The sequence below is a fragment of the Aptenodytes forsteri genome, unplaced genomic scaffold (genome assembly GCF_000699145.1).
Source record: "Aptenodytes forsteri isolate BGI_AS27 unplaced genomic scaffold, ASM69914v1 Scaffold236, whole genome shotgun sequence".
Classification (NCBI taxonomy): domain Eukaryota; kingdom Metazoa; phylum Chordata; class Aves; order Sphenisciformes; family Spheniscidae; genus Aptenodytes; species Aptenodytes forsteri.
This window is the reverse complement of record NW_008794456.1, coordinates 1,764,180-1,775,442: the sequence shown is the minus strand read 5'-3', so window position 1 is coordinate 1,775,442 and position 11,263 is coordinate 1,764,180. Positions and strand designations below refer to the sequence as shown.

The following is an 11,263-nucleotide window of genomic DNA, read 5'->3' as shown; positions in this document are numbered from 1 at the left end:
GACAAGTTCCTACAGAAGCCAGGTCTCACTCCTCAAGTCCTTTTAGTTACAGCTCTGCAGGTGACTGGCAGCATGCGTGACCTTGGGCAGAGGATCTTCACCTCGTAGTCCCTTCTAAAACACTTCTCAAGCATTAATGAATTAAATCGCGCAACGTTCCTCTGCATCAGGTCATTATTGTTATCATGGCAAATCCACCCCCAGACTCTGGGGCCACCTGGCAATCGCTCCATCCTCTCTATGTTACAGCAAGCAGTTACGTTTCCCAGCCTGGTCTCAAAAGGGAGTGCGGGGCTGTAGCTCTGCTCCTTCCTCCTGCTTGGTTTTATTAACGCAGGAAACAACAATCAAATAAATCTTCCTGGTTTTGGCTCTTCTCTGAGTAAGCACAGGTTGGGAGCGGGGCCAGGGACCGTTCCCAGGAGGCAGCTTGCAGAACCCCCCCACTGTTTTTGAAGGGTAAGGAGTTTATTAACCAGCTGGCCTCGGTGCCCAAGTTCCCATGCATGTTTAATTCACTAATGTGTGTCATGCAAGTCATCTCCGGAGTCCCCGAGCCTCAGCCAGTCAGACCGGCTAACCTCATGGCCATAGAGCGCCTACGTACATTTCCTCTCTATAGGCGACCAGGTCATGGAGGGGAGGGATGGAGGGATGATGTATAACCAGGTCTCTTCCCATCAGGGAGCTGAGGGATGATCAAGGCACAAAATAAACCTAGTCTAATTAGCAGAGACTGAAAGGTTGCAGAGGGAGTCGGGTCCTGACCTGCTGAGAAAGGGATGCACCCCAGCTAACTTTGGGCAATTAAATGGGAGCTCAAATCTCACCATTCAGCTGGTAAGAAAAGCTGCTAATTCCAGGTGGCAATGCAAAGTGCCCAAATTTGCAACTGAACTCACTGGATTTTTTTTTTTTTATCGTGGGATCCTGATCCCCCCCAACACCTAAACTGAGTAGTCAGAGCTCACTGCAGCTCAGCATCCTTTCTGGTGTACCCAGGCTCAGGGGATGAAGAGGAGAAGAGGGGCAGGTCAGTGCATGCCCAGGGTTCACCTTGATATGGAGCTGGGATGGACCCAGAGTGGGAGAGACCGGACTCGGGACTTCCAGAGGATTTCCCAGTTAAAATATAACCTTGGTTAGGCGTGTAGGTACTGTCTAACCTAGATTCTTGCAATCGCAGCGGTCAGAGACAAGTGTGAGCACTGCCTCGAGACCTGAAAGCAGAAAGCAAATTTAAAAAAAGAAGAAATCAAAACTTTCTCTCTTTATACAGATCTAGCAATCTGGGGAGTCACCTTTGTGTTTCCTGGACGCTTTGGGTCCTCAGTTCTGACTGCATCCTCATCTCTGGGTATTTTTCCTGGCCATATGGGAAAGAAATGTTTATTTTTCACAGGAAATCATTGATTTGGTGATTTTTCCTGGGCAGAGGTTTAAAGGGCCAGCACTGAAGGAGGTGTTCTAGCTTTAGAAATGCCTCCACTCGAGAACATCGCTTTTTATTTTTATTTATCTATTGCCCCACAATTCCTCGAAGCAGACTCAGGTCCTTCTTCTGCTTATTTTTAGTTGTGAACGGGAGCAGTGGAGGAGAAATCGGTGCGAGCTGAGCATGCATCTGTCATCACTAGCTGTCACAACACCAGAGACGCCAGGTCCGTCCCTTGCCTTGCACCTGGCATCGTCTCTAGCAATTGCATCCCACTTTCCTTTAAAAAAAAGAGACCTCAAACAAGGAAGTTTACAACATCAACAGGCTACAGCATTATTCTTGTCATCATTAAATTAGCATCAGGTTCTCTTGTCAGGAGTTTCTATGGAGACATTGCACTGTCCTGGCAGGCAGTTTATGCTTCATGCCAGTTATTTTTATTTGTATTTGTCAGTGAGCCAGAGTGGGCCAAGCCCTGCTCTGTCCATTTGGAATAACGCAGGATTCCCACTGGCTCCCTCCGGCAGAGCTCTGGGCACCAAGCAAGGAGGCATGCCGTTGTTTTCTACTAACACTTTCTTGTAGGGTTTACTTAATTCTTCGCAGCTCTTGGCCAAGTCTTCTGCAAAGAGAGGAGAGTCCTGGAAGAACAGCTGGCTGCAAAGCTGTCCCATAGCAGAGTTACGTTTGGTCCCGTGCTGGATGCACTGGGGCTGCGGGAATAAGGGGTGCCACAGAGCCCGTAGCATTGGATGAGTTGTTTAGGATGGTTGGACACGTCCCACAGACTGCAAGTGGGATGTCCCGGCTCCGAAACAACCTGTGTGCTTTGTGAGTGGCACACTCTGTTAGTGACTGCCTGCAAACCACCGTGTTACATCCCAATTTGAGATCACTAGCAATTTCTCAACTACTGCGCTTATTTATTAGCTGGATGTAAACTGCGTAACTGATGCTAATGGCTGTAGTCATTAACTGAGGTGGACTTCTACGCAAATGAGCTGCCATCAACTAGTCCCAACTGGCATCACCAGCTTCGGGGGATGATGGGAACAGGGTGAGCATCAGGGAAGGCTTGGGGGCCAGGAGAGAGCTGAAGGCTAAAGTAGAGAGTTAAGAGGAGACTTGTTCATCATCTGAACCTGCAGCGTAAGGAGTGTCCTGGGGCCACCGTAAATGGACCGCTCTGTTTCCTGCAGCTTCTAGACAGAGACCACAGGAGTATTTACTGATGTAAATGTATGACTGCACTGGACTGACAGCTGCTGTCTTCTTCCATCTCTCCATCTCCCCACCCTGCTGCTGACAAACACAAAGCCCTTCTTCCAGACGAGAGGAATGAGCAGGGAATGGAGGCAAAGGTGGATGCGAGCCAAGGAGTCAGGGGAGATCCGTCAGGAGCACAACCAGTGGGCAGATACAATATCTGGAGCCCAGGACATGAGTCACCTTGCAAGAAGCTCTCCATGAGGTCCTCATCCTGCAGGCTGCTGCGTCGAGGTGGGACGTTCAGCATTGCTTGAATCCCTCTTCCAGCAGATCCAAGGGAATGAAAAGGCCCTTCTGTTAATTTCAGAGAGGAGCTGAAATCAAAGGCATGAACACGAGTGAATACTCTTGCTGATGTGTGGCATCATGATGATTCATGTGTTTATAGGAAAGTTTCAACCCCTGTCCCTCACTTTCCAGCTCAGACTAATGCTCGAATACAGCTTCCTCACTACGTTATTTAACGATCTGTTCCCAGCTCCAGCTGATCCTAGTAAAAAGGTGATATATGGCCCAGAAAGCATGAGCCAGCCACTGGCATGGTGTTCTCATCTGTGCTTTGCACCCATAAATTTCCAGGTTCCTCTAGAAGGAGCTGCTCTGGCCTGCACCCTGTGCCCGAGGCTCCACTCTGAGCCTGATCGGGAGGGGATGCATCGACTCTTTCCCGTACTGGACTCGTGCGGAAACAGTGTTGACCCAGATGTGTGTTTGAGTGCAAATATAGCCAGACAATTTATTCCCCTCGGCACACTCTGGTACACCTTAGCCACAGTAGTCCATGTTGTTCCCTGAAGGACAAACCTCGGATCGGAGAATTATCCTCTTCTCAGGAACAAACAGGACTCAAACACATTGCCAAGCTGGATGATGCACCAAAGTCCAGATGCTGCCGAGTGTGCGACCTCAGCACAAGATGCTGAACTGTCACGAAAACAACCCAGAAAGGTTTCCTTACTCCTGCACCGTAGCAACGGGATGATGTCCTGGAGCAGGAACGTAGGGTTGGTCGCTTTGAGTCAAGCCAAAGACCAATCTAGCCACGTACTTTGCCCCCTTGACAGTGGCCACTGATGGATGCCTACAGGAAGGTGCAAGGAGGCATCCATCTGCGCTCACATTCCCTTGGTATGCCCTTCCAGGTTCTGGCAATCTGTAGCAATTGGCTGCAAAATGCAGCTTAAGACATTTTTAAGGGTAGGTAAAATCAGCGTTCTCCCATGGTATTTTGGGGTAAAAAAGGCACTCTAGCATATACATTTTAGAGTGACACTTTTCCCATTTATGCCTGGGTTGGGCAGCCTGATTCCTGCAAGTGAGATGGCAAATTCTGCTCCTCTCATAGCTGAACTACATAATAGATATAACTTGTATTAATTTACATACCATACTATATTTAATAGTTTTCCTAATCATATGCCGAGAGACCAGAGCGGTTAATTTGAAGAGTTCCATGAATTTCCACGCACTTCCAACTTTTGGCGCGAATATCGTTAAGTTTTATTAACGTAATTAATACTAGTGGCAAAAAAAAGGACTGCTATCATTTCACTCTTCTATTTTGGATATGAGTGGAGATCATGATACTGTAACCACAAGCAACAAATCAGAACTTGATAGATGGATTTGCCTTCATTAGCAGCTGATGGTGAGAGCCTTTAGATTTACTTGGGAGGAAGAATTGATGGCATAGAAAGCTGACTTCGGAGGCTGATGGTTTTATTTCGTGGAGAGGAGAGTTAATAAATCTTCATGCTGTTCTGATTAATGATTCTGGAGAGCATCTCTCCGGATTCTTGGAAACTTTCCTGAAAAGGAGCAGTGAGCTGGTCAAGGAAGCAAATAACACTCACAAATGAAAAGCTGTTGGATAAATTCATCTCCGAGCAGGCACTGGGCCAGGTATGTGTCCCCCCTTCTTTGCAATCAGAGGGGTAAGTAATTGAGCATGGTTCACGGGCACGATTTGCAGTAGGTGGTTAGAAAAGTAACACAGGCTGCAGGGAGCATGGATTTAGCTCCAGTCTCTGCAACGGGCTCTCTGCAACATCCCTGGTCAATTCACGTAGTTCGCACCGGTGGGTACAAAACCAGCCCTTTTAACTCCGAGCCTCTCGAGGAAGCCCCCTGCCCGTTCCCAGGGTCGATCCCAGTTCCCAGTAATCCCTGTGGGCGTTGGGAAACTGGGTCTCGAAACCGGCCGGGTGCCTGGGGAGGGAGGGATGGGCGGAGGCAAAGCAACCTCGAGGCTTTCCTCCTTTCCCTGGGCAAGGAAACGCGCTCCTCCCTCTCCAGCCAGCTTAGCTTTTCTTACCTGTCCTTCTCGAAAGGGATTTTATTCTAATGGTTTGTTAATGAATGCCTTTATCTGATTGCAAGGCAGCTCTCTTTCGGCTTGACGACACCAGCGGTAAAGGGGCCAACATTTGTTTGCGTCTCATTCGGGGCATGCGTCGCTTGCGAAGCCGGAGTCCCGAGGCTGCTGGGTGCCGTGCGAGCCTCTGCTTGCCCTAACGAAACCTGCCCGGGCTGCGGGACTGCGGCGAGCCGAGCAGAAGGGGCCTAGAGAAGACAAACAACTCTCGGTTTTCATCTGCGATGGGGATTGAGATGTCCTGCAGCCTAATGAGGATAGAGCCTAACGATGCTCAGGGCTCGTTTCGGAGCTCAAGCTCCTGTTCAAAGCCCCCTGGAAACTAAAAAATAAAAGTCCAAATGTTTTGCTTCAGGCTTTTTCCAAATAAAACAGTCCAATAATTTGGTTTAAAGAATGCTTTATTTAAAAGTATACATAATTTTTTTAGAGGCGATTAAAACCAGTGTGAGAATGAGTGGAGGAAGACTTATTTGGGGCTCAGTGAATCATTTCATTCAAACTGGAAGGCAAGCTTGCTTGGAAATGTTTCAGCTTCCCAGTCAATACATCAAGGCAGACAGACTCTTAGGAAAAAAAATGTGAATTTGGAAAGAAGTTGAGAAAATTGTCCCCTCCTGCTTTATTACTTTATTGCAGCCAAATCATTGTGTTCCTGACAGCCCCGGCCTCAGCCTTGTGCTTGTACTGAGCCCAATTAATCTTCCTGCCCCTGACCAACGCATGCAAAAGCACATGCTAAAAATATTGTGATTAGGATGCGTGATGAAGGAGAGAATAGAAATACCACTTCTGCTTTCTGCCGGCTCCTCCGAGAGCTCACAGCATTAGCACTTTGCCTTTAGTATTGGGTTTGATTTTATTATTTGGGGGGCAGGGGGGAGCAGGAGATGAGATTATTTCTGACTATAGCCTATTTTTAGGAGGCGATGTGATCGCAGGCGCTGCAGCGACCTCTCCGCTTTGGCAAGCTGCTCTGCCGTCCCTATGTGCAGTCGCTGCCAGGCTGTAATTCCCCTCAGCTAAACGGCAGGTAGCACCCAAATTTGAGGGATTTTACCCCAAAGCTCAGCTGCTTGTGGTAAAAAAGCAAGGATGCGGGAGAAGCGATCCGTAAATTTTAAGGGCGGGAAGAGAAGTTATCGTTAGCTGAGTGCCCAGAGAATATGGTCATGTGCAGCAACATAAAACCTGGAGCGAGATAGCCATCCGCCCCGACCTCCCGCTGTGCCCAGGCTCTGAAATTCCAGCCACCGATTCCTCCCTCGTGCCCGGTAATTAAAAAAAAAAAAAAAGCCCCTTTTGGCAGGCATTTCATAGACCCTCACGCGCTGTTTAAATCTGCTGAGGCTGCCTGGGCATGCCTGAGGAAAGATGCTCTTCGGCAAAGGCCCTCAGAGCATCCCTTTGCTGCCATCCCGGGGCTGCCGGCACAGCCGGGAGGTGGTGGTGATCTCCTTCTCGACCTCTCCGGGTTGCCTCCTCTGTCACACGAGCATCCTCTCCACGGCGCCAGGAATAGGTACGCGGCGGAGACGACACCGCTGGTCGCGTGCCAGTTGCCATGGCAATGCAGAGCGATGTATTCTAGAAGTTTTCCTGGAAGGGGAGATTGTTGGAGCAATCGGAGGGGGAGATGGAGGGCAAAGAGATGAGATCCAGAGGCTGGGCTGTGACCTGTCGACATGCCATCTCCAGTGGCCGTCCCAGGAGGAATCGCTGCTCCGTCACTTTGTGACAGCCCCCCCCCCCCCCCCCCCCACTGCAGTCCTCTGCCAGCTTCAAGATTTTGGGATGCCGCTCCCTTCTCCACCTCAGAGGCCTGGTGGAGGGAGGTTTGGGGTTGTTTATAAAGCATCTGGGCTTTGTGGTTGGCTTTTGGTGTGGTTTTTGGTGGGGATGGTTTAAAGGAGATGCTATACATCCAGAAGATGGGAATCATGAAAGGTAATTCAGGGATTCGCATGGAGCACGGGGTGGTACCGGGCAGCTTGCGAGCCATAGGTGCTCGTAGGGCAGCTGCCCCTTTGGGTGCCCACCTCTGCCCCTGCCCCTAACACCATGGGGGAAAGCAACAGCACTTCCCAGGGGGATTTCTTTAAAATACCCAATTCCATCTGCTGGTCAGCCCCATCTGCAGAGCAAACCTGAACAACAAGCAGAAAATCCAAGGGATGCTGTTGGCCATAAGAGGTGGAAATGCTGGGAAGCAAGGGGAGGCGGGCGGTGCTGCAGGGTTGTTGTCTTTTCCCCAGCTTCCAGGAAAAAAATACTTTTGAATCGCAGAAGCGTCTTCTTGAATATTGAGGACCAGAGGCTCAGAGTCAACAGAGCCACTTTGTTGCCCATGAGAGAAGCCCTTGGAAGGGGTTAGCATTACCGGCAGGGAATTTCCCAGCTATACCCATCACCACAGAGAGGTTTTGATCACCAGGAGGAGGGAATTCATCGCCCCGTGTGAGCAGCTGGCAGATTTATCGCACACGCACCAATTTGCTCGGAGGCTTTTCTGAAGCTGCAAGCGTGGAGGCGGTGGGCACGCTTCGAACAAACAGGAAGAGGGATTTCTTCACCTAAAACTTAGCTCATCTCACAGTGCAGAGGATTCTAAGGGTTCAAAAAGGAATCAGACAGTGGAAAAATCCACGGAGAACTATTAAATATAGGGCATCAGGTCGAATGCAGAAGGTACACGAGCCACGAATACTTGGGGCTTGGAGAAGACACATGGAAATTACAGCTTTCCCTAGATATCTGTCGGCTTTGGGCACAAGGGCCCAAGTTTGGCTGCCAAAGGAATATTGCCATGAACCAATACTCAGCTTTGGAAAAGTGAATTTCAGCCTCAGATCAGTGCTGCCCACCTCTGCCCTTGCCAGGGGCTCTGGGGCTGCCTCCTCTTGCACAGCCTGCGTGCTGAAGTCAGGAAGGTGCTCCCCAGACCTTCCCCCAGCTCCTTGCTGGCTTGTGGCAAGGCAAGGCAGGAGGATGAGGATGTTTTGCCTCCTTTCCACAGCAGCTTCTCCCTTAAACAGGGCTGGGAGTCCCAGGAGCATCCAACCCCCTGTCAAAATCTCCCCAGACTATAGGGAAGACCACAGGCCAAGACCCCAAAGATGAAAGCCAGGGGAAAAACATGGGACAAAGCCAAGAATTAAGGCTTGATTTCCATGCTATAACCCCAACTGGGGGCGCAGACTGGGAAACTGGGGGGGAAGGTAGGCTGATGCTTCATTGCAATGGATTGCATGCGGCGAGGTGGGACGGTCAGCAGAAAGGTGACCCCTGGGACCAAGCTTGCCCCCAGCTCTGCAGGGGAAACATCTGGGTGGATCAGCAGGAGCCAGCGAGGAGCTCGCCAAGCAAGCGCTCGCCCTGGCTGGCGGAGGCGGGCAGGCACCCGGGGACGGTGGCTTATGCCAGCCGGTTCCAGATGGCAGGTGACTGGGGGAGTCCCGGGCTGGCAGCCTGCGCGCTGCGGCACGCTTGGAGGGCTGCAGTCCTGGGCGAGCTTGAGGGCGAGCTTGGGGCTGAGCAACCTGTGCCCTGCCAGAAAGCTCAGAGATGCTTTTCGGCCTCCCAGCATCCCTGGAGCAAAACTGCTCCTTCCTTTGGGGTCATCATTTGCTGCCCCAAGGATGCTCCCACTGCATGGAGGGTGCACGAAGGGAGCAGGAGCCCGAAGCCCTTCTGCTTGGGTGAACCTTTGCTGCGAGATGCCCCGCAGACACACACAGGGCTGCCACAGCGGCTTTCCAAACTGCTTCAGCTCTTAAAGACCTTAAGCAAAGCATCCCGCAGCGTCTCAGGGACCAGAGAAAGAGAGGGAGGACCCAAAAACCAGGGCAGAGCCTGAGCTCTGGTACCTCCCCGGGGTGCCCGCGTGCAGCAGGGGGGACCTGGCCGCTGCACGGATTTCCTCCCTGTATTTTTATGACGACACGTTTCACCCCAGGAAGGCTATCCCGCCTCCTCGCCAGCCAAGTGCCCCTTCTGGGAAGGGAAACGCTGTGCCAGCACCTGGTCCCGGAGCTTGGCTTCAGTCATGGTCACGTTTTCCCATTACCTCATGCGTGGTGTCACCTCCACGGTCGGAGCTAACACAGCCACGCTCCTCCCATGGAAACCGCCATCCAAGAGGGTCACTTTAGACTGTTTTTTTAATATAAGTGGGTCTCTATTTATTTCAGGCTTAAAAGAAAAAGGCATTCATCCAGAGGAAGAGGGCACATTAGACAGTACCTATACAGCCACCCTGTATAGTCAGCAGCGCTCTCCCAGGCAGACAAGACATATGTAAACCACGGGATAATTGTTTATTTTCTTGTCTGGGGAACTGAAATATCACCACTATTTTAGGATCATCTCTGAGGATGAAGAGAGGTTTACGAGAGCTGCCTCTGCCAAGCGGCAGTAGCAGGGGACCTTCCCATGGCACGTTAGGCTGGCGTCATATAAAAGGTGGGACAGTTTTTTCCATCTCCAGGAGAAAAGGAGAGCTGCTTGTCCTGGCAACAGTTGTCCCAGGGATGTGCACGGCAGCAGGTGAGAGCGAGGATCTGGACTCCAGCTCAGAGACTGAAGGCCCTACACGTCCTAAAGCCTGACATCCCAGTTAAAATGTGGCACAGCCAAATAAAATAAGAGCGACCAAGATCTGATGGGTCCACCTAACGCAGCCAAGGAGAGGTGAAGAAGAGAGCAAGGACCCCGAGGTCCATCCCTTGGTCGTATCCCACCAGCATCCAGCAGATCCCCTAAGTAGCAGGTTGGGGTTGTGTTTAGTAGCCACAGACAGACTATTTTGAACCTGTTTATCATCTGGGTCCCCATGATGTCCTGAAGCGCTGAGTTCCAGTTTCATCGAGCACTGCAGGGCTAAGTATTGCCTTTGGTTTGCCTGAAACCCACTTTCTGGCCATTGCACTGGGCTCCCCCCAGCTCCTGTGAGATGAGAAACGGTGAATAATTGGATCCCACTCACCATTTTCACACTCTGATAATTTTCTGGATCTCTCTCCATCCCTTCTCTTATTTCCAACCTGAACCTTACAGCTCATTCCCTGACACTCCCTGAATCACCAATGGGCTTAATGCTTCTTTGCACCTCTTTGCCAGCAATCGTGGTGCATTTTGCAGAGGCAACGATGAACAGCCTGCCCCCAACATGGGGAAGCACTGCTAGACACATTTCAGAGTGATTTGCCCAAGGTAACGCAGTGAGTCATTGCTGGAGCCAGGAATAGCACCGGAGCAGGGCCCCGCTTCAGCCACTGTGCCCCGGCTCGAGCATCACTCGGCCCCGTGGACGAGGATGCAGGCACTGCTGCACGTCCCCAACGGATCTGGCCTTCCAGCAAGGGCTGTAAGCACACGGAGGCAGGGAAAACGTGCAGGTAGGGGGGCCAGGGAGGTCCCCTCCTCCTTTCTCGCTCCTTTGCACCCCGCAGCTTTCTCCTGCAGACCCCATTGCGGAGGTAACCTTCTCATCGGCCACCTTGCACTGAGAAGCAGCGGGTTTGTACCTGTAAACATATTTATAGATGTGTTTTATAGTGGGCTCTGAACCCAACAGCCAGATTGCCCAGAGAAAACCTTCTCCTCCCCATCCAAACTGCCTGTGCTGGATGCCGGTGGCGATCCGCTCCACAAAACATTGCCGCTCGTCCAGGATCAGCTCCGAATCAATGTTGGAAATTTGAAAATCTCCAAACAACCAAGCAGGGAAAGCAACAGCCTCCAGCCTTGCTTCACTGGAGGCTTCACCCCACCGCAACGGCTGGGGGAGTCGGGAGGATGCTCAGGGCACTGTGGCGGGGGTGGAAGCACTGCCAGGATCCTTCCGAATCACTGCTTGTGTTGAGTCCGCTCTTAAAACATCCCCCTTCGACGAGCCGGTGGGATTTGCAGTATGGGTCTGCTCTCTCCCAGCCCAAATCCGTGCCTATCGCACGCTGGCCTGGGTGAGAGCCATGAACTCGGATGACTGAAACGCGGCGAGGGAGCTGGCCGCAATGTTTGCCTTCTCTTTTTGGCCGCTTGCTCGATCGCAGGAGGAGCCGGCATCCACTTCACGGCTCCAAACCAAAGCAAATACGAAATGCCAGCAGAAAGTATTGCAAAACCAGGCACGGAAAGGAGGGGGGGGGGGGGAATCACACACCCCAGACCCTTCACACCTC

At 51.4% G+C, this 11,263-nt stretch overlaps 1 protein-coding gene across 1 annotated transcript in view; it reads left to right on the top strand.

Annotated features, from left to right (window-relative positions):
* Positions 1–6,455: 6,455 nt before the first annotated feature.
* The window catches only part of EGR4 (early growth response 4), a 7,998-nt gene continuing 3,190 nt past the window's right edge, over positions 6,456–11,263 (top strand). The window contains exon 1 of the mRNA XM_009290719.1: positions 6,456–6,603. Coding sequence (XP_009288994.1) covers positions 6,456–6,603 — 148 coding nt within the window. The remainder of the gene's footprint in view (positions 6,604–11,263) is intronic.